The sequence below is a fragment of the Nansenia antarctica genome (genome assembly GCF_963989245.1).
Source record: "Nansenia antarctica genome assembly, chromosome: 8".
Classification (NCBI taxonomy): domain Eukaryota; kingdom Metazoa; phylum Chordata; class Actinopteri; order Argentiniformes; family Microstomatidae; genus Nansenia; species Nansenia antarctica.
Window position 1 is genome coordinate 58,282,714 of NC_137678.1, and position 22,439 is coordinate 58,305,152.

General features: G+C 50.3%; 1 protein-coding gene and 1 pseudogene across 2 annotated transcripts; both read right to left on the reverse strand.

The window, feature by feature from the left end:
- Window positions 1-16,935: 16,935 nt before the first annotated feature.
- LOC308164480 (RNA-binding motif, single-stranded-interacting protein 1-like) lies at window positions 16,936-18,625 on the reverse strand (annotated as a pseudogene). Its single transcript has 2 exons — window positions 18,620-18,625; window positions 16,936-17,680 (listed from the first exon to the last, which is right to left on the reverse strand). The product of its transcript is annotated as an RNA-binding motif, single-stranded-interacting protein 1-like (transcript).
- Window positions 18,626-20,192: 1,567 nt separating this feature from the next.
- Window positions 20,193-22,013, reverse strand: LOC308163587 (glucose-6-phosphatase 2-like; the record flags this gene model as incomplete). The annotated part of the gene is made up of 5 exons (XM_080537754.1): window positions 20,193-20,710; window positions 20,809-20,930; window positions 21,022-21,129; window positions 21,444-21,557; window positions 21,796-22,013. The coding sequence occupies 5 exons, from the start codon at window positions 22,011-22,013 to the stop codon at window positions 20,193-20,195; spliced, it is 1,080 nt and encodes a 359-aa protein (XP_080393880.1).
- Between the last annotated feature and the right edge of the window lie 426 nt (window positions 22,014-22,439).

Sequence of the window (22,439 nt, forward strand, 5' to 3'; positions counted from 1 at the left end):
GTGAGGATGGGGGCCTCCAAGAGGGCCTTCTTCAACGAGGTGAATGCTCCCTGGCACTCGTCTGTCCAGATGAACTTCTCCCTGGGCCGTTGTAGCCGGAACAGGGGCGCGGCTATGGTGGAGAAGCCCCTCACGAATCTCCTGTAGTAGGAGGCTAGTCCTGTGAAACTTTTCACTTCGGAACTGGAGTTGGGGGTGGGCCAGTCTTCCACCGCTTGCACCTTCTCCTGTGTGGTGCTGATACCGCCAGACCCCAGCTTGTGCCCCAGAAAGTTGACCTCCCGTCTCATGAAGTGGCATTTCTGGGGGTTTAGTTTCAGGCCCGCTGCAGCCACCCTCTCCAGCACGCGTCTGAGCGCCCTGAGGGCCGTCTCAAATGATTCTCCATGGGCCAGGATGTCGTCCAGATATACGACGCACTCCTGGCGGGGGATCCCAGCGAGCACGTTGTCCATTAGTCTCTCGAATGTGGCGGGTGCATTGCAGAGGCCGAAGGGAAGAACTTTGAACTGCCACAGGCCCCCGTGTGTGACGAAGGCGGTTTTGGGTCTGGCGTCGGGGGTGAGGGGGACCTGCCAGTATCCGCTGCGTAGATCCAACGACGTGAACCAGGAGGACCCCGCCACCGCGTCGAGGGACTCGTCGACTCGTGGGAAGGGATAGGCGTCCCTTTTGGTCACGCCGTTGAGGCGTCTGAAGTCCACGCAGAAGCGCCAGTCGTCCTTTGTTTTCTTGGGGACCATGACGATTGGGGCGGCCCAGGGGCTGGTGGAGGGTTCAATGAGACCCGCACGCTGCATGTTCTGTAACGCCTTCTCTGCCGCTGCCTGTCGAGCCATCGGCAGGCGTCGGGGTCTCATCCTGATGGGTGGAGCATCCCTCGTATCGATGCTGTGTTGGGCTAGGTGGGTCTGTCCCACGTCGTCCTCTGACAGGGAAAAACTGTCCTTAAACTCTAATAACAGTTGCCACAGTAGGCCCTGTTCAACATGCGACAGTCCATCACAGTTCCCCTGCCACACCTCCCTCACGACCGAGACCCTCTCTCCGTCTTCTCCCCCCCCCTTACCAGCGGGCGCAGCGGGTGTGGGGTGCGGTTGCGCCTCTGTGGTGGTGGGTGGGGCATGGGGTAGTATCGGGTGTCTATCCGGGACGCCGCCGGAAGTCGTGTTGGCCGCTGTCTCAGTCGTCAGCACTGCAACGGTGGGGGTCGGGGAACGTTTCGGCGGGGTGGGTTGTCTAGTCATCTGCACTACGTGTCCGTCTGGGAATGTGAGTGTCCCCCTCCGGGTGCTAATCACACAGTCCAGTCTTTCGAGCACATCCAGTCCCAATATGCAGTCTTCTAGATCCGCTACCCATACTGGGCAGTGAACTCTCTCCCTCCCGACCCCCACGGTCTCCAATGCCTCCCCCACCATGGGTGCCCTGTCCCCAGTTACTGTCTGTAATCTCACCGTGGTGGGTAAAACTGTGGTCCCGCTCCCCACCGCGTCGGGTCTCACCAGGGTGGCCGATGATCCCGTGTCGACGAGGGCGGAGCAGCATATCCCCCCAAATGTCACCGGGGTGTACCAGCAGTTTTCCGTCCCCGTCCGCCCCAGCATGACGACCTGCACCTGCTGGCCGCCCCCACCCTCCCCTGTTTGTAATGTCCCCACCTGGTCGTGTCGTGTTGTCTTCCCGCCTGTGCGGGGTCGGGACGCCACCCCGGGGAGTCGCACCGTCCCGGCTATACGTTCCCCGTACCGTTTCCCGGTTTCTTCGCCGTGTTGGTGCACTCTCTGGCCAGGTGGCCGGGTTTTCCGCATGCCCAGCAGAGCCTCGGTCCCATCCATGGCCGCTGTTGTCCACTCAGCGAGGCAGCCCGTACCAGTTGTGTTAGCTCCACCGCCCAGGCCGGCGCCGCTTCACTCCTCTCCGACACGACAGCAGCCCTCACCCTCGGTGCGTCCTCCAACGTAGCAGCGGGGGTGCCAGCGCCCAGCATCTCCCTCTCCGAGGCTAGCTCCAACGCCTCCAGGAGAGATTTAGGATGAGCCAGCAGCGTCTGGACGCGCAGATCACTCGGCAGTAGTGCCTGTAGGAAGTGGTCTCGAGCTAATTCACTCAGGATGGACGGGGGCATGTGAGCATAGGCACGGTGAACGAGCCTTTCCACTTCATTGGCGAGATCTCTCAACGGCTCCCCGGGCCGCCTCTTTCGACTGCACAGTTCAGAGCGAAGCAAGCTGTCCGCTGAACATTGTCCAAAACGCCTCTTTAATGCCCCCACTAAAGCATCATAGTCACTTCTATCATCCGGGGTCAGTAACAGCAGGCTTGACAGAGCATCACCAGTAAGACACATTGCAAGCTGTAGCGCCTTACTTTCTTTGGACCAATTGTTAGCCCTGGATAACAGTTCGAATTGTGCATGAAAAGCCTCCCAATCAGCCTTGCCATCATACCTGGGTGTCTTCACTGAGAGGGGAGCAATGTTGACGTCATCGCTCCGTGCCCGTGGCCCTCTGCGCGCCGCACGTCTGTCCATGTTGTGTGCAGCTGGTTGAAATCCGGCCTCGTTAGCCATTTGAGCCGTCATTCTTCTCACCCGCTCTCTGTGTTCCGCCTCCTCGGTCGTCTCGTGCTGGCTCCGCTCACGGCGTTCCGCCTGCCATGCTGCCGTGTATCGACCCCACGCGCTGTCTTCCTCCTCCCGCTTGATCTTGTCCGCACCGGCGGGCAGCATGACTCCGTCGGGGAAGGGCGAGTGCGTCAGGCTAGCTTGCGTTAGCGGTTGTAGGCGTACTTCCCTCGTAGCTTCGTATTTCTCTTTGTTTTTTTTGTTTTTTTACTTCTGACACCAGTGTAGCGTTTGTCACAGACCAGACTGAGGGTTCTTGATTTCCAGCTTTATTCTCAGTTACAAGTTATAACTCTCTTAATATCACACACAATCTAAATCAACACCCAGCACTCAATCCTCTCGTCTCACTCTCCCGCTCTCCCTCTAAGCCCCTCCTCTTCCGCCAGAACCCTCCCTCCCCCGGATGAACGTCATCCAACAACAACAACTCTTAAAGACACAGTAATCTTAACCCACTAAAACTCAGTCCGTTACACTACCAATATAGAGAAGAATTTAGCCATAGACAATAATAAGAAAGATCAGTTTGAAAAGATATGGGGAGAGATAGTGAAGGTGTTAGTGAGGTTATGGGAAAGGACTGTATACGGTGAATAGTTCAATGGGAGTATGCTCCATTCGCCCCCGGGGCGTCGATCAGGACACACATGACAGGAGATTGACTTTTGGTTCAGGTTTCTTTAGTGGGTCAAACAGGGTACAGTTCAGGCATGGGTAGGATGCTTGCAAACACTACAATGGGTGTATGTGTGTGGTTCTGCAATAAACAGAAAGAGGTATTACAGTACACATGTTGTTACTAATAATACAGTACTGATCTACAATATCAAATGCATTCTACAGTACAAAAGTACATGTAACTTAACCATACAGATTAAGCTACTTAACAGTACACTTTGCCATACAATCTGAATTATAACACCAACTTAAGACAGTACTCAAATAACAAACTCTGCAGCGTGAACTGCGCCAAACGAGCTTCATTGAAGAGCACGCAATAACGGCGGCCATAGAAAGCACATGTCCAAACTAATTGCTATTGCTAGTATAGAGTGCAGAAAACGGCAGTATCCAAATCAACACAACAAATATGTACAACCTAAATACTGGGTGAAACATTGTACTTACAGTAGTTCAGTGACGCACTTTACACTGTAATGCTGCACAATGTTTCTAACTGATTGGAGTGGTAACACGAGACACTTGTGTGGTACTTCCAACTTCTTCTCCGATCTGAATCAATGCGGCCCAGATTCCCAGAATGCACTGCGCACTTAAGGTGGCAGGTGATATTACGCACCTTAGCTCTTAAGGTGGAAATGATAACCAAATATAACCTAGAACATTGGAACCTTTCTAACAGAAGGCCTTAGCTAAGACGTAAAGATAGTGCAAGAAACATAGTACTAAGAGATTAATTTGATTATGCATTAGAATTATTAGTTAGATAAGTATAGGGGGTAAACTGGGATAAACTTTAGACGGTTTAAAAAAAAAAGTGGGGCTTTGGGATGTTAGGATGTGTTGTGATGTTTGTCAAGGTGTGATGTCCCTGATTTGGAAAGAAGATATATCTTAATCTCACATGAACCATGACTTAGACATTTTAAGTTAGTGATATAACTGTGTGAGATGGTGCCTCTTAGCCTCCTCCATCACGGCCAGGCGCTTCGTCATGGTGTCCATGTATGGCGGGACCGAATAGCCCTTGTCTCTCTATTGGAGCATTCAGTAGGGCCGTCCGGTCCGCCCGGGTCATGGTGGTGAGAGACAGCCACATCTGCACCACCGCGTTTGGCCACCAGGCGACCCCCGCAGACCGCGACGCCCTGGGCCAGGTACATCAGGCGACCCCCGCAGACCGCGACGCCCTGGGCCAGGTACATCAGGAGAGAGAGACGCCTCTCCTGTCTGGCCCTCAGACATCCTACACACACTCTCTAAGATAAAACACTTTAAGATAAAACACTTTAAGATAAAACACTTTAAAACACTTTAACACTTTAAAACACTTTGTGTCTGCTGGTTCAGGCTGGGTCTGTCATCCATCCGCCAGGAATACAAATAAATACAAATCACATACAAAATATGGTACAAAAATATACTACAACAGCTGAGTAGAAACAAAACGTCTTGGTAAAGCACCAAAAATGTCTCCTGGTCGAGACCAACATGGAGGTGTTGTAGGAAATCTGACACGGCATAAGTAGAATGATCTTCCTACAATTCTGTTGTATACCAGTTCCAGATACGTACGCTGACTGCACTCCATCATATACTGTTTGCGAAGAGTTTGATGTTTTGTAAGTCATAGACTGATTACCAAGTCAGGGTGAGAGACAGCCACATCTGCCGCTCGCTGCTGCACCACCGCGTTTGCCAGCTATACAATACAAGTGTCTTTGACAGCAAAGCTCCCTACAAACATGTCATTCTTCGTAAGTTACATTTATTTATATAAGTAACGTTTATTTATATAGCACACATTTACAACCACAAACAGCCGCCAAAAGTGCTGAACAGATAAAAAGAGAGAACACTGGTAAAACAAGCAGTGGTAAAACAACAGTTAAAATAGATAAAATACACTAAAAAACTTTAAAATTATTAACCATTTTGTTAAAATGTGCTGATTATTATGCTACCTGGTTCTCCAAGGCCTATGATGCCCATGTGCTCCCTTTTTGCCGCCTCAGAGCGGGGCAGGTTACCGACTGAAAAGTACATTCCGTTAGTGGAATGGTACTTCCTCCTGTACAGCCCAAATCCATCAAAATATAAATGGATGTAGAGTGGCAGAACTGGTACCCCTTTAACGAAACAATTTTATGGCAACCATTACTTCATGCATGTTCTTGTTCAGCTTACTCACAGCAACCTATCATATTTGATAAGCCATGAAACTATGACTTAACAGTGCCAATGAAAAGTAGTAGTGCAATATCATGGTAAGCTTTTTAGCCTACCTGTGGGTAGTTCTCTTTCTGGCTGCCCTTCACTACAATGAGCAGGGAGAGTTGCTACATCTTTGATGTATCTGCTGCTTGGCTCTTCAAATGCAGTGGCAGAGTGGTTGCTGTATATGTAGTAGCCAGTGAACTGTGGAATCTGAGGTATTTTCTGAACCACAGTATCCACTTTGATGGACTTAAATGCATCAGATATAAATAGTTGTTCTCTAACAGGTGTTAGACTGTGGAACTGTTGATGATTCCTCATCTCAAGGCCACGGAAAAGTATTCTGCACCTGAGCACTAGATCCTGGATGGAGCTGTCAAATGCTATGGACTCCACTCTTGCAAGACGCGATCTGCGGTCGATGTTGATTTTGATTATGTCACGGGCAGTTACCTTGAAATATGAAAAATGAATCAAGTTACACAAACTGATGACATGCATCTTTTTGGGTGGGCGCTATTTACCACATTTAAGGGCAGTTACCTTCCCTACATTGGTGCCAATACATTGTATTCCAAAGAGTTTGCTCTCATGAAATAGCCTGGAGTTACAGGCGTCTCTATGGCAGTCGGTCACTGGCACAAAAGTCATTTTTGCCATATGCTTGTTGTTCTCCAAAGTTTTTGCCACTGTTTTCTCCATGTCAAAATAATAAAAAGAAGAATCTTCTCCATGCACACTAATAGTGGGCTTCTCCAGCACGTCAGTGAGCCTAGACTGGTTTCCAGAGTGTATCTGCTTCTTCATGGCGGAGAGGTATGAGTCTTCCACCCCCAGTGAGGTCAGAGTGAAGCACATCATCGTATCTGTCTGTGAATCTCTGAGAACTCTGTCCAGCTCTTCCTGAGATTTCACAATGGGGAGGTTCTGTGTTTTGTAGACATTGACAGCCTTCACCTCTGTCTCTTTGTAGTCAAGCCACTCGTTTAGAGCCTGGGGACTAAATGGGGACTGACTGTAGCCTTTAAGAAGCTCTTTCAGTCCCTCCACGCCTGATTCTCCACTCTCTCGAATGAACTCTGTTGCTGTGGCCAGCTCTTTCAGAAACGCTGTCTGGTACAGTAGCAGCAACTCTGAAAACTGTGTCAGTTTTTCTTTGGTACTCGGGAACCATTTCATCACATAGGCATTGGTGGGGTCCATCATCATGTCCTGACATCTTGTTGTGACCTGTCTCAGTTGTTCTATTACATTCTCAGCCCTAATCAGCAGGTCGAAGCTGACTTCAAATGTAACACAAGACGCTTCAGTGTCCAGATTCTTTAGAGGGTACAGCCAGATGCGCACAGGCACAGCCTTTTCTCCTTGTTGTCCCAGGCGACTCGGGAGGGACTTGTACACTTCCACGGCTGCAGCATAATCCATTGTGTTGGTTTCATCAACATCACTGTAGAGGGTGCAGTGATACGACAGACTGCTGAGTTTCTCTGAGTCTGTTAGACTTGAGGGAATGTCCTCTGAAGGGAAGGTGGTTGTCATCTTCTCGATCACATTTATGAGCATGTTCTTTTGGACTCGCGTACTTCTTTCTTTGATGTTACTAGGTTCGCTATCGAAGACGAAGAATGCCTGAGCTCCATATAGAACAGCCATTACCACGTGCGTTGCCTTCCGACGTTTTCCAACACTCTCCTCCTCGTCAAATATTCTATGGCTAAGCATGTCCAGCCTGGTAGAGGATCTGTACTGTAGGGTGACCCGCTCCAGAAGTTTGGACTGGGCAGGGTGGTTTACATATCCAGCAGCCCCACCGACCTCCACCAACCCAGAGAGGACGCTAGCCCTCAGGGGAAGGGTTACATCCAGAGCTGTGAATCTGTCCTGCAGGGAGTCTCCTTCGATGCACCTGACGTATGTGTGAGGCCGAGGCAGAGACAGACGCATAGAGGAAATGGTGCTGTCATCCCACAGGCACACGTCTGAGCAAAAAGAGTCATTGTGGCAGTCATACAACATCCCAAGATCTAGGGGGCGACCAAGGGCAGCAACCATGACATAATCTGCTGGACAATCTCTGGGGACGTCCTCCTCAAATCCTCTGCAGAAACGTTTTGCTTGACGGGTTAACTCAGTGGTAGCATTTTTCACGGTCTGTTGAATCTGTTCACGATCTCTTTCCTGTTTGACTGATACGACGTCATGGCTTCTGTGCTCCTCTAATGCACATTCGAGACAAACCAAAACCTGGTCTGTCTTACAGAAGACCTCCAGAGCTCTGCGGTGCAGCTTGCAGAGTTTCTCCTCCAGGTCTCCAGTCACCTCCACCAGTTTGTGTCTCTGCAGTGCTGATACGGTGTAGTGCTGCCTAACATGGGCCTCACAGTAGGAGGCAGTGCAGGTCAGACAGAGCTTCACAGCTTTGAGCTTTTTCTCAGGCAGGCAGAGGTCACAGGCCACATCTCCGGGTCCAGCGTAGCAGCGATAAGGCAAGGCAGGAACCTTGAAGCCTGCCTGCTGGAGCTTCTGGATCACCCTTTCCAAGGCTGAGTTTGTGTAGAGAGTTGGGCGTGTTCTGAATCTCTTTCTGCACTGGGGACAGGAGTAGTCCTCTGGCTTGTCTGTGTTCTTCCAGTGAGTCCCAATGCACCTCCTGCAGTAACTGTGACCACAGGGGATGGAGACTGGGTCTTTCAGAACCTCAGTGCACAACGAGCATCTGAAGTGATCGTCTGTCAGCAGACTGTCTGTCAGCTCGCTGGGACCTGGAGAGAAGGCTTCTTTTCCAGATGTGACTGGCTTGTCCAGGTCACTCTTCACGGACAGACCAGGCGATAACCTTTCCTGTTTGACACTGAGATCTCCGTTTTTAAATAGTATTGGTTGATCCATGGAGTGGTCACTTTTCATGGAGAGACCGCTAGGAGCAGGAGATGCTGAATTCAGGGGCCTGACATGTCCGTCTGTAAATGTTATTGGTCGATCCAGGGAGTGGTCACTTTTCATGGACAGGCAGCTCGGAGCAGGAGAAGCTCCTTCCGGAGGCCTGACATGTCCGTCTGTAAATGTTATTGGTCGATCCAGGGAGTCGTCACTTTTCATGGACAGGCACCTCAGAGCAGGAGAAGCTCCTTCCGGAGGCCTGACATGTCCGTCTGTAAATGTTATTGGTCGATCCATGGAGTCGTCACTTTTCATGGACAGGCAGCTCGGAGCAGGAGAAGCTCCTTCCGGAGGCCTGTCGTCACCTTCAGGACTGTCCATATCCCTCCAGTGATCACCGATGCACTAGCTGGCAACCCAGATACGCTAGCTCTCTTCTCTTCTGTTCTTGTCTTCTGTTCAACACCTCATTCACTCTTCACGACAGCTGTCAATCAAGCCACGATGACGTCCGTGTGGGTGTGGTTCGCGTTGACAGTGACCAATCATAACATGGTATCTACTGGTATCTCGGTATCTAGGTATCCGCCCCAAATTGTCCAAAGTCACGTGATCTCCTCGAGCAGAAATGAACCCCTCGCGTAACAAAGTTGACCGAAATAAATGTATACAAAAATGTGTAAAAAGTTGACTGCGGGAGGCAGAGAGAAACTCGCGCGCGCAAAACTTAACTGCGCGCACGCAAAATAAATGTATGCGCGCCCGCGCCCGCGAGGTGGATTTATGACCGTGTGAAACTTGCGAAGTTAATATCTGCGAGTGTGGAATTTATATCTGTGCTTGTGGAAGTTAATATATGCGCGTGTGGAAGAGAGCTCTCTCCCCCCTTCCTCCCCGGGCGTAGAGAGCTCTCTCCCCCCTCCCTCCCCGGACGTAGAGAGCTCTCTCCCCCCTCCCTCCCTGTTAAGTTTCTCTGTTATGTTTCTCAATAGGTTCTGTTATGTTTCTCAATAGGTTCTGGGTGTACACAATAATGTCGGATCCAGGTGCGGTGTAAGTAAAGAATGAGACGGAGATGTAATAAAATAAAGATTCTCTTTACTGAGACGTATGATTCATAGGTACAAACATAAACTCTTAGCCGGACAACAAAAAGGGGAGCAGTAGGGCTCAACACGTAGGTAATAATAACTCAGGCACTACGGTCAATAATAAAGTGCACGAAAACCAAAGATTGAGCAAAGGGCTCCAAAGGCGGTACAAGGCTGCAAACCAGCAAACAAAGTCAAAGTTCAAATTACGTTCCGGGTAACGGATACGTGAAGTGGTAATACATACACAGGGTTCTGAAGCATTCCATACGGTGTAACACAAGTGATCGACTGACAGGGGAACAAGGAAATGGGACACACCTAAATACACTGACAAACATTCACAGGTGACAACAATCATTCGATAATTAGTCCAGGGCTGGAGCACTGTCGCTCTTCGACCAGTAGGGGCGATGGGGAGTCCTCTTCGCTGACCCCCCTTGTAACAGTGCCCCCCCCTGACGAACGGCACCAGAAGTTCACCCGGGTGCCTCGGGATGGAGCCGGCGAAAGTCCGTGATGAGGCTCGGATCTAGAATATCCCGCCGAGGCACCCAGGTACGCTCCTCAGGCCCATAACCCTCCCAGTCCACCAGGAATTGGAGACCCCTCCCCACCTTCCGGCAGTCAATAATCCTGTTAACCGTGTAGGCAGGTTGTCCATCAATGAGACGGGGCAGGGGGGCGGGGCGGGGTGGAGGGGCCATGGGGGAGAAAACAACGGGTTTGAGGAGTGAAACATGGAAGGTGGGGTGAACTCGCATGGAGGGTGGGAGTAGCAGTCTGTAGGCCACGGCGTTGACCCGCCGCACCACCTTAAACGGCCCCACGAAGCGAGGAGCCAGCTTGCGTGACTCCACCCGGAGGGGGAGGTCCCGGGTAGACAGCCAGACCCTCTGACCAGGACGGAAGACCGGGGCCGGACGGCGCCTGCGGTTGGCCTGGCGTTGGGACCTGTCCGAAGCCCGCACAAGCGCCGCCCTTACCCGCCTCCAGGTACGGCGACAGCGGCTGACATGGGCTTGGACCGATGGTACAGCTGCCTCCTCCTCCTGCTCCGGGAAAAGGGGGGGCTGATACCCGTACTGGCATTGGAAAGGGGAGAGGCCAGTGGAGGAGCAGAGGAGGGTGTTGTGGGCGTATTCCGCCCACGCCAGCCGCCGGTTCCATGTCGCCGGATTGCTGGAGACGTAGCACCTCAAGACCCCCTCCAGATCCTGGTTGACGCGCTCCGTCTGCCCATTGGATTGGGGGTGGAACCCGGAGGACAGGCTGACGGAGGCGCCAAGGCTGGTGGCGAATGCCTTCCAGAACCTGGAGGCGAATTGAGGACCCCGGTCGGATACCATGTCCAGGGGTAGTCCGTGCACCCGGAAAACGTGCTGGACCACTAGCTCCGCCGTCTCTTGGGCCGTGGGGAGTTTGGGGAGGGGGATGAAGTGCGCCGCCTTGGAAAACCGGTCTACCACCACTAGTATGGCGGTGAACCCATCAGATGGGGGTAGACCCGATATGAAATCGAGGGCTATGTGCGACCAGGGATGTTTGGGGATGGACAGGGGGTGTAGGAGTCCCGGCGGCCGTTGCCGGGAGGCTTTACTGCGCGCGCATAGGGCACAGGCTGCCACAAACGCGCGCGTGTCCCCCTCCGCTGTGGGCCACCAGAACCTCCTTCGTATGAAGTCCAATGTCCTGGTGGCCCCTGGGTGACTGGTGAGGGAGGAAGACTGAGTGAAGGAAGAGCCGATGTTGGAGGGGCTACTGGTGAAGTGTTCAGCCACCGCAGCAATGCGCTCCAGGCTGGAGCACACAGAGGCCAGGAATGGGGCCAGGCGGGTGTGACTCCTGGACATGCGTCTGACAGTTACCAGCAGGACGTCAAAGAGGCTTCGGAGGAGGCGGCGGCGGCGGCGTCCTCCACTACTGCGGGCCCTCCTTGTCCTGCCCCGTCTTATTGGAACAGCCTCTCTAGCACCAGTAGCAGCAGCGGCGAGGGCCATGAGTGCTTCTGGGCTGGATGCTGGTCTTCCTCCTGGTTGTCTTGAGTGGGGCATAACAATGTGCAGATAATCTCACGATGAAAAATGGTGAGAGTTGATATCGGGGTGATTAGAATGTGATCTAGCTGACTAATTTGCTAATTTGGGGTTCTCAGCAGGCTAGGCTGTGCTAATTTGGGGTTGTTGAATGCCTGTCTTGACGGCCATCTCTCTGAGCAGCGAGATCCTCTGAAGGCCGTACTTCTCCACTACCTCCTGGCTGTGGTGTGGGATGTTCATGACGGGCAGGGGCCCGTAGTGGAGGTGGGACTGCTGCGGCGTTGGCCGCGACGGCGACCCGCTCCGCGTTGTCCTGGCGGTCCACCAGGCTCGAGACGGTGAGGGACAGCTGGCTGAGATGTTCACCCATCTCCCGGAGGAGACGTTCATGCTGGGTCAGCATAACATAAATAGTATTGGTTGATCCATGGAGTGGTCACTTTTCATGGAGAGACCGCTAGGAGCAGGAGATGCTGAATTCAGGGGCCTGACATGTCCGTCTGTAAATGTTATTGGTCGATCCAGGGAGTGGTCACTTTTCATGGACAGGCAGCTCGGAGCAGGAGAAGCTCCTTCCGGAGGCCTGACATGTCCGTCTGTAAATGTTATTGGTCGATCCAGGGAGTCGTCACTTTTCATGGACAGGCACCTCAGAGCAGGAGAAGCTCCTTCCGGAGGCCTGACATGTCCGTCTGTAAATGTTATTGGTCGATCCATGGAGTCGTCACTTTTCATGGACAGGCAGCTCGGAGCAGGAGAAGCTCCTTCCGGAGGCCTGTCGTCACCTTCAGGACTGTCCATATCCCTCCAGTGATCACCGATGCACTAGCTGGCAACCCAGATACGCTAGCTCTCTTCTCTTCTGTTCTTGTCTTCTGTTCAACACCTCATTCACTCTTCACGACAGCTGTCAATCAAGCCACGATGACGTCCGTGTGGGTGTGGTTCGCGTTGACAGTGACCAATCATAACATGGTATCTACTGGTATCTCGGTATCTAGGTATCCGCCCCAAATTGTCCAAAGTCACGTGATCTCCTCGAGCAGAAATGAACCCCTCGCGTAACAAAGTTGACCGAAATAAATGTATACAAAAATGTGTAAAAAGTTGACTGCGGGAGGCAGAGAGAAACTCGCGCGCGCAAAACTTAACTGCGCGCACGCAAAATAAATGTATGCGCGCCCGCGCCCGCGAGGTGGATTTATGACCGTGTGAAACTTGCGAAGTTAATATCTGCGAGTGTGGAATTTATATCTGTGCTTGTGGAAGTTAATATATGCGCGTGTGGAAGAGAGCTCTCTCCCCCCTTCCTCCCCGGGCGTAGAGAGCTCTCTCCCCCCTCCCTCCCCGGACGTAGAGAGCTCTCTCCCCCCTCCCTCCCTGTTAAGTTTCTCTGTTATGTTTCTCAATAGGTTCTGTTATGTTTCTCAATAGGTTCTGGGTGTACACAATAATGTCGGATCCAGGTGCGGTGTAAGTAAAGAATGAGACGGAGATGTAATAAAATAAAGATTCTCTTTACTGAGACGTATGATTCATAGGTACAAACATAAACTCTTAGCCGGACAACAAAAAGGGGAGCAGTAGGGCTCAACACGTAGGTAATAATAACTCAGGCACTACGGTCAATAATAAAGTGCACGAAAACCAAAGATTGAGCAAAGGGCTCCAAAGGCGGTACAAGGCTGCAAACCAGCAAACAAAGTCAAAGTTCAAATTACGTTCCGGGTAACGGATACGTGAAGTGGTAATACATACACAGGGTTCTGAAGCATTCCATACGGTGTAACACAAGTGATCGACTGACAGGGGAACAAGGAAATGGGACACACCTAAATACACTGACAAACATTCACAGGTGACAACAATCATTCGATAATTAGTCCAGGGCTGGAGCACTGTCGCTCTTCGACCAGTAGGGGCGATGGGGAGTCCTCTTCGCTGACCCCCCTTGTAACAGTGCCCCCCCCTGACGAACGGCACCAGAAGTTCACCCGGGTGCCTCGGGATGGAGCCGGCGAAAGTCCGTGATGAGGCTCGGATCTAGAATATCCCGCCGAGGCACCCAGGTACGCTCCTCAGGCCCATAACCCTCCCAGTCCACCAGGAATTGGAGACCCCTCCCCACCTTCCGGCAGTCAATAATCCTGTTAACCGTGTAGGCAGGTTGTCCATCAATGAGACGGGGCAGGGGGGCGGGGCGGGGTGGAGGGGCCATGGGGGAGAAAACAACGGGTTTGAGGAGTGAAACATGGAAGGTGGGGTGAACTCGCATGGAGGGTGGGAGTAGCAGTCTGTAGGCCACGGCGTTGACCCGCCGCACCACCTTAAACGGCCCCACGAAGCGAGGAGCCAGCTTGCGTGACTCCACCCGGAGGGGGAGGTCCCGGGTAGACAGCCAGACCCTCTGACCAGGACGGAAGACCGGGGCCGGACGGCGCCTGCGGTTGGCCTGGCGTTGGGACCTGTCCGAAGCCCGCACAAGCGCCGCCCTTACCCGCCTCCAGGTACGGCGACAGCGGCTGACATGGGCTTGGACCGATGGTACAGCTGCCTCCTCCTCCTGCTCCGGGAAAAGGGGGGGCTGATACCCGTACTGGCATTGGAAAGGGGAGAGGCCAGTGGAGGAGCAGAGGAGGGTGTTGTGGGCGTATTCCGCCCACGCCAGCCGCCGGTTCCATGTCGCCGGATTGCTGGAGACGTAGCACCTCAAGACCCCCTCCAGATCCTGGTTGACGCGCTCCGTCTGCCCATTGGATTGGGGGTGGAACCCGGAGGACAGGCTGACGGAGGCGCCAAGGCTGGTGGCGAATGCCTTCCAGAACCTGGAGGCGAATTGAGGACCCCGGTCGGATACCATGTCCAGGGGTAGTCCGTGCACCCGGAAAACGTGCTGGACCACTAGCTCCGCCGTCTCTTGGGCCGTGGGGAGTTTGGGGAGGGGGATGAAGTGCGCCGCCTTGGAAAACCGGTCTACCACCACTAGTATGGCGGTGAACCCATCAGATGGGGGTAGACCCGATATGAAATCGAGGGCTATGTGCGACCAGGGATGTTTGGGGATGGACAGGGGGTGTAGGAGTCCCGGCGGCCGTTGCCGGGAGGCTTTACTGCGCGCGCATAGGGCACAGGCTGCCACAAACGCGCGCGTGTCCCCCTCCGCTGTGGGCCACCAGAACCTCCTTCGTATGAAGTCCAATGTCCTGGTGGCCCCTGGGTGACTGGTGAGGGAGGAAGACTGAGTGAAGGAAGAGCCGATGTTGGAGGGGCTACTGGTGAAGTGTTCAGCCACCGCAGCAATGCGCTCCAGGCTGGAGCACACAGAGGCCAGGAATGGGGCCAGGCGGGTGTGACTCCTGGACATGCGTCTGACAGTTACCAGCAGGACGTCAAAGAGGCTTCGGAGGAGGCGGCGGCGGCGGCGTCCTCCACTACTGCGGGCCCTCCTTGTCCTGCCCCGTCTTATTGGAACAGCCTCTCTAGCACCAGTAGCAGCAGCGGCGAGGGCCATGAGTGCTTCTGGGCTGGATGCTGGTCTTCCTCCTGGTTGTCTTGAGTGGGGCATAACAATGTGCAGATAATCTCACGATGAAAAATGGTGAGAGTTGATATCGGGGTGATTAGAATGTGATCTAGCTGACTAATTTGCTAATTTGGGGTTCTCAGCAGGCTAGGCTGTGCTAATTTGGGGTTGTTGAATGCCTGTCTTGACGGCCATCTCTCTGAGCAGCGAGATCCTCTGAAGGCCGTACTTCTCCACTACCTCCTGGCTGTGGTGTGGGATGTTCATGACGGGCAGGGGCCCGTAGTGGAGGTGGGACTGCTGCGGCGTTGGCCGCGACGGCGACCCGCTCCGCGTTGTCCTGGCGGTCCACCAGGCTCGAGACGGTGAGGGACAGCTGGCTGAGATGTTCACCCATCTCCCGGAGGAGACGTTCATGCTGGGTCAGCATGGCACCTTGGGTAGCCAGTACGGTGCGAAGGTGTATTACATCCGCTGGATCCATAGTGGTCAGTCGATCTGTTAGGTTTCTCTGTTATGTTTCTCAATAGGTTCTGTTATGTTTCTCAATAGGTTCTGGGTGTACACAATAATGTCGGATCCAGGTGCGGTGTAAGTAAAGAATGAGACGGAGATGTAATAAAATAAAGATTCTCTTTACTGAGACGTATGATTCATAGGTACAAACATAAACTCTTAGCCGGACAACAAAAAGGGGAGCAGTAGGGCTCAACACGTAGGTAATAATAACTCAGGCACTACGGTCAATAATAAAGTGCACGAAAACCAAAGATTGAGCAAAGGGCTCCAAAGGCGGTACAAGGCTGCAAACCAGCAAACAAAGTCAAAGTTCAAATTACGTTCCGGGTAACGGATACGTGAAGTGGTAATACATACACAGGGTTCTGAAGCATTCCATACGGTGTAACACAAGTGATCGACTGACAGGGGAACAAGGAAATGGGACACACCTAAATACACTGACAAACATTCACAGGTGACAACAATCATTCGATAATTAGTCCAGGGCTGGAGCACTGTCGCTCTTCGACCAGTAGGGGCGATGGGGAGTCCTCTTCGCTGACCCCCCTTGTAACACCTCCCCGGTCGTAGAGAGCTCTCTCCCCCCTCCCTCCCCGGCCTTAGAGAGCTCTCTCCCCCCTCCCTCCCCGGTCGTAGAGAGCTCTCTCCCCCCTCCCTCCCCGGTCGTAGAGAGCTCTCTCCCCCCTCCCTCCCCGGGCGTAGAGAGCTCTCTCCCCCCTCCCTCCCCGGCCGTAGAGAGCTCTCTCCCCCCTCCCTCCCCGGCCGTAGAGAGCTCTCTCCCAGAGCAGCAGGGTGAAGTCGCTCCTCCATCCACTGACATTAACTCCAGCAGCACTTGGGAATGGAGGCAGGGGGGCATACCGTCTCTCAGGTAACGCGAAAACAACTCTCCTAAAAATAAAAACCAGTAACATCTCACCAAATGAACACTCATTGCAAGCAACATATTTTTTTTCATATATCTGACTAATAAACTACCTGTAAAAATCATTGAAATCTTTTATAGAAAAAAACAAACTTTCAATCGCATGCATTTTCAATATCACATCACGCGGTAGGCCTACGTGTCCCATTGCATCAACTTGAGAATCCTTGGTGGAAAATACACGTCTTTCGTCTACCTATTTTTCTGTATCTTTCTTTTTTGGGAATAATTCGTTTAGTCCATTTACACCTTTTTCCATCCTCCGCCGTAGTAGTTTCTGTTGACTCCGTCTTCCACAGATGTTTGGTTGAAGCTGCAAAAGAGGGTCCCGGGTCTGGTCCATCAACAGCGGCTGAGACTGCCCTCAATGTGACATCATCTGTCATCGCCCACAGCATCCATTAGGGCTCACTGAGGTCATCTGCTCATTACTTGCTTTGTTGACTATATGGAGAGGAATTGTTGGACGAATCCACCTGCTGCTGCGTGCCGTTTTCAGCAGCAGCCTGCATGTGGGAATACTGGGGGATGTAGGCTCCTTGCATGGCTGTGTTAGCAGGAATGTACGCGCCGCTGTTCCCCAGTGAGAGATGGCCCATCTGCTGTGTCATCATGGCGGTAGGCTGCATTGACATGGTGTGGTCCACAGAGGGCGACATCACAGCTGCCGGGTGTTGCATAATGTAAGGCTGATGGGCCATCCAAGAATGATTCTGCACCTGGTAGGTGGAGACAGGAGACAGGAGACATATAAGGAGACATGGCCGTCTGAGCCATCATCCTGTTAGTCAGGGTGTACGGAGACGCGTAATACCCATTCTGCATAGCGGCTGAGGATGGATCATAGGCCAGAGTCATCCCACCCAGTCGCAGCTCCGCCTCCCTGGGCCATGTCCGTCCGTTGGGGACAAACGGACTGTGACTGTGCCTCTTCCTCTGACCATCAGCAAACTTACAGAGCAGGGGCTCAGGGGGCGCCAAAGTTCCTGGCACCATCTTGATAAACTTCCCATTGAAGTGGGAGATCACTGCGTTGCACTTCTCTGTGGACTCCATCCTGGCGAAGCCCACCCCTCTGCTGTTCCCACTGTAGTCCCTGAGGACGCGGGTGGAGATGACCTGGCCGAAGGGCCTCAGCAGGCTCTCCAGCTCCTGCTCGTCCACTGACAACCTCTTTCACTAACACATTATGTTTGCATGTCCTGGCTCAGAATCCCCTCCACAGACTGCCAATTTCCAGCAGAGTACACCACTGCGAGGTCGTCTGCATAGGCGTACTTCCGCGAGAGTGTGTTGGCCAGGTCATAGGTGTAGATATTATAGAGGAGGGGGGCCAGGACCGATCCCTGAGGGACACCGTTCTTGAGGCGTCGAAGCCTGCTTAGCTGTCCGCAACCGGTGGTGAGGGTAAAGCTGCGATTACGGATGAGCTCCATGATCATTCTGACCATGATAATGACAGTGTATAATATTGTTGATAGTGTGTATTGCTTAGGACACTTTAAAGAACTGATAAGGTCTCGCTGTGGTTTGTTTTCTGTAAGGTCCCACTATATTCAGAGCTCTTATTGCAATGTTGTCTTTCCTTTTTCCTGATGAAGCCACAGACAACACCCAAAGGCAAATCATCAACTTGATATGTACATACAATAATACAATAAATTCCTCATTCTTCCTGACATATTTGACTTGATTATTAATCTGAGGTTTTGAAATGCCATCATCGATTGAAACGCTGAAGAAGGCAGCTTGCTGCCAAAATGTTGGTCCAATAAATAATTAGCATCAGAGCAAGAGTGTGTGGCTCTCTTTCTTTCTTTGAAAAGCCATCCAACACCTCCCTTCATGAGGAGTGCTGAGCCAATATATGAATTAAGATCCCTCACATAACACCAAGCCTTTGTGAACAATTGATCATGTTTGGTGAGTACACTATGCAGTAGGTCTACATGCATACCTGTGGCACACTTACATGTGTGATGAATAGGTATACTGTATACTGAATCCTGCTGCTGATTTATGAGTAATGTGACTCTCTGCTGAACCCTCCATTTCCCTCTACCATCAGCACTGAGCCATAACAACAGACTGAATGATCACAGATGTCTCTACAGGCATGACTAGACGAGCCGACAGTTATATTGTATCATCAACAACAACAGATGTTGGGGGATATGTCATGTAAAGTGACATACACGAAAACATACATATTCCAAGAGTATAAGATAGTATTGTGACGGCCCTGGCCCCATATATTGTCCTGGCCTGTACTAATATCTGTTTCCCTGTCTGCAGAGAGGCCTCCTGCTGGACAGGGTTACTAATCAGTAGAATGCAGGTCAGCTGGTGGACAGCTGATTGTGCCCCACCTGGTTCCAGGATCCAGGGCATAAGAGACCCATGCAGGCCTCAGTATGGAGGCCTCCTTCTAGGCACCATTATTTTCTTATTTGTTTGTTCCTTGTTTCACACCATGCAACACTCACCTCACCACTTTCCACTACACTCACATTACACCACTGATTTACTGACTACCACACCTCATCTTATTATTGTTATTAGCCTCATTTAGTTTATAATAAAACATTTATTTTCATTACTTTAAGATCGTGTGTGTGTCTCCCGTCTTTTGTCATGGTCATGAGCCTGGCCGTGACAGTATCAACACAGTATCTGTAGGTCAACATCCGAATTGCCTTGTATAAACTGAGTGATTCATAGATAATGACTTGAATGTGACATTAAACAACAAAGTGTTCACTAAGAGGAACAACTCAATCAATCAACTATGCATATTCATATGAACAATGTCACTCTTTGGTACATTCACTGGCTACATGCCAACATGATATGGGCATGAGGTGAGGACTAATTTACATGGATTCTATAAAGATCCTGGAAAGGATATTGTGCTGTGAATGCAATGTACTGTATTTCATAAGTAATGTTAAAGATACTTTCCTGCCATTACAAATGCATCCCTTTTTAAAAGTAGAGTATGCCAAAATGATCCAACAGCGTATACAGTGAAGAGTTTCTAGTCCAAGATAGACATTTACCAGATATTTCTATTAATAGAAACTCACTTTTTAAATTTGACCCCAGTAAGGTTTGTGAAATTAGGATTATCCAGGACACTGCAAAGGAGTGCAATCTTTAATATAGGTGGGAGTGAAGAAAGTAACAGTGTTTTCGGTTGGCAGAAGAATATTATACTATAAGCCTGGCTTACAATTACATATTTACCTATTCATTCACAAATGGTCTACAAGATACATCATTATTTAAGAAAACACTCACCCAGAACCAACTACTGATAGAGCAATTCAAGACTTCTCAAGGGATATTTGATAATAGTGTTTTTATTAGAAGCCCTTTCTCAAGGAAGAACATTCATTAGAGGTTTATTTACACAGAAGTACAGTACTAGAACACATTTTATTTACAATTGACTTTCATACATATTCATGGAACAGTATCCTTCTCTTGTTTCACATTGTACATGTAATGTAACAAATGTGCAATGAACTACATACACATTGACTAACATGAAATATAGATGAGCTTATCAACAATCAACTACAGCACCACATAAAGAAATGGATATACAGTACAGTACAGGTCAGCCAATCTACAGTACTAATGTGTATTCTATGCTGTACGTCACAGCAACCAGTACAAACATCTAATCCAATTTCCTCTCCTCATCCTCGTTCCCTATCAACAAGTGAACACAGTAGGGGACGATGGCAACCACACTGAGAGGCACTGCTGCACTCTTACAGAAGGAGAGCGTATAGAACAAGAGCTCTGTGTGGGTGGGGACTTTAATAAAATCATAGAGCTGCAGAGAGGTCAGAGTGGCTGTCACACACATTAGTTTGAAACTGGTCTTGTAGCTGTTCTTCCCCTTGCAGCCCTGTATGAACATCTGAGAGTTGATGGCCAGGCCCAGTCCAAACAAGGCTCCTAGGTTCCTCACCAGACCTGCGAAGGGCGTAGTGTCGAGGTGGATCCAGTCAGGATTGGCACACCATTTTTTGGCTTTCGGTATCGACCACAATAAGTCAATGTCTATCATTTTTAGGAGCAAGTAAAAGCTGACGGCGAAGGAGAACATAAAGAGGCTAGTTTGAAGGTAGACTTTTAAACTTGCTGTGTGGATTGAGGGAATATGCTCAAATGCCTCAGCAACCAGCATACCTGAGAATAGAATTTAAAAAAAGATACAAGTGTAACACTGGTACCGGTAGTATAGTAGCAATGTCTACTATTATTTGCAAACTCATTTTTGGTCTTACCTGCTAAAACACCAAGGATGACCTGGTGAGGGAAGTGTGTGGCGATAAACACCCTGGAGATGCAAACACTAACTTGGATGACCCAGAAGGTCATCCACAAAAAGGGCCATACAAGACGGAACCTAAAAGGATGGGGGAATTGAGGCAATTATGACATTATAAAGATGCACAACTTTTTTTTACAAGGCAATATAACAGATTGCTAATAGTTACCTCTGGCAGCCCTGTATTGAGGTGTCACTGGGGGATCTGGTTAAGTTGAGGGCTGAGGTGATCATCACATACCACACACATGAGGAACCCATGGCATGACCAGATGGACTACCTGTACAAACAAACACAGCTTCGCTGTCATACAAGCATTAGACATCATAACATCTTCATAAACATATTGCTCAGTTGACACAACAAATACATAAAGCAGTTTTGCTTTTTGCCAACTATTATACAGACGTGTTGAAGAAATTCAGATATAATCGTTATATCATGTTCATTTCTGTCTCAGGTTAAAACTATTGATATATTATTGATATATTGATATATCACTAGCTAGCTGCAGTACATTAGATTGACAGCAGTGTCTGTGCAATAACAGTATGGAAATTATTGTCATTATGCTACAAACACACTGCCACTGACCTGGTCCTGTCTCACAGGTGATGTGAAACTGTTCCAGGTGAGGGAGTGAGTGATTCTGGTAATAGTGAGTTTCCTGCACCCACCAGTAAGGCCGGTGACCAAACAGAATCCTGAAAACAAGATGGAGTCAGTTGAACATTAAAAACAAAAACAAATGAGTGGCATTCAAATGACATTCAAATAAATGATTGATGCTGGGCATTGGATCAAAGGATTCATGCAATTGTCATACAGATCACTTTAACAGCTACCGTATTCCAAATTGTACGCATAAACATAATTCACATTCTCTCTATCTATCTATCTCTCCCTCTCTCTAACCTCTAATCCAACTAATTACAGGTTTACCATTTGAAAATTAGGTTGAACCAGTCTCCGATAACTGCAACCCATATCATCTTAGTGCCGACAAAATGGCTGAGCTGGAACCAGAGAGGGAAATAGACAGAAAAAATGTTATGAGGGTCTCCCACAGATGACATGAAGTTGAGGAAGTCATGGTAGTCCCTGTAGTTGTGCTGGAGATGCTGGATCACCAACACCTCACTGCTGTGAATGAAGTCCATCTGGGGTTGGCCTCACATACAGTCTCTGGCACAACTGGAACAGCTGCTCCCTCGGCCAAAGCTATAACCACCACTCCATGGCTCCCCCTTTTAACCCCAAAGTGATCCGTATTTATATAAAATCCTGGTATCATAAATCATTCACCAGCTATGGCAACCATGGGCAGATTGGCATGGTTGGAGTCACCCACAAGATGAAAATAAAACGTTGGGCATCATGAAAACTCAGCATTTTAAGGCATGTTACCCAAGGTTGTTTACAGGATAGGTGTGTGGACATTAGATTTTCCACAGGCCATTGCTTTTATTAGTTAATTATTAGTCATTCTATCTACTCCTGGGGGCAGTGTGCTCATGCAGATATACTGTTACAGCACTAAACAGGTTTAATATTTCAGATTGCAATGTTATGATTTTGCATTTCCT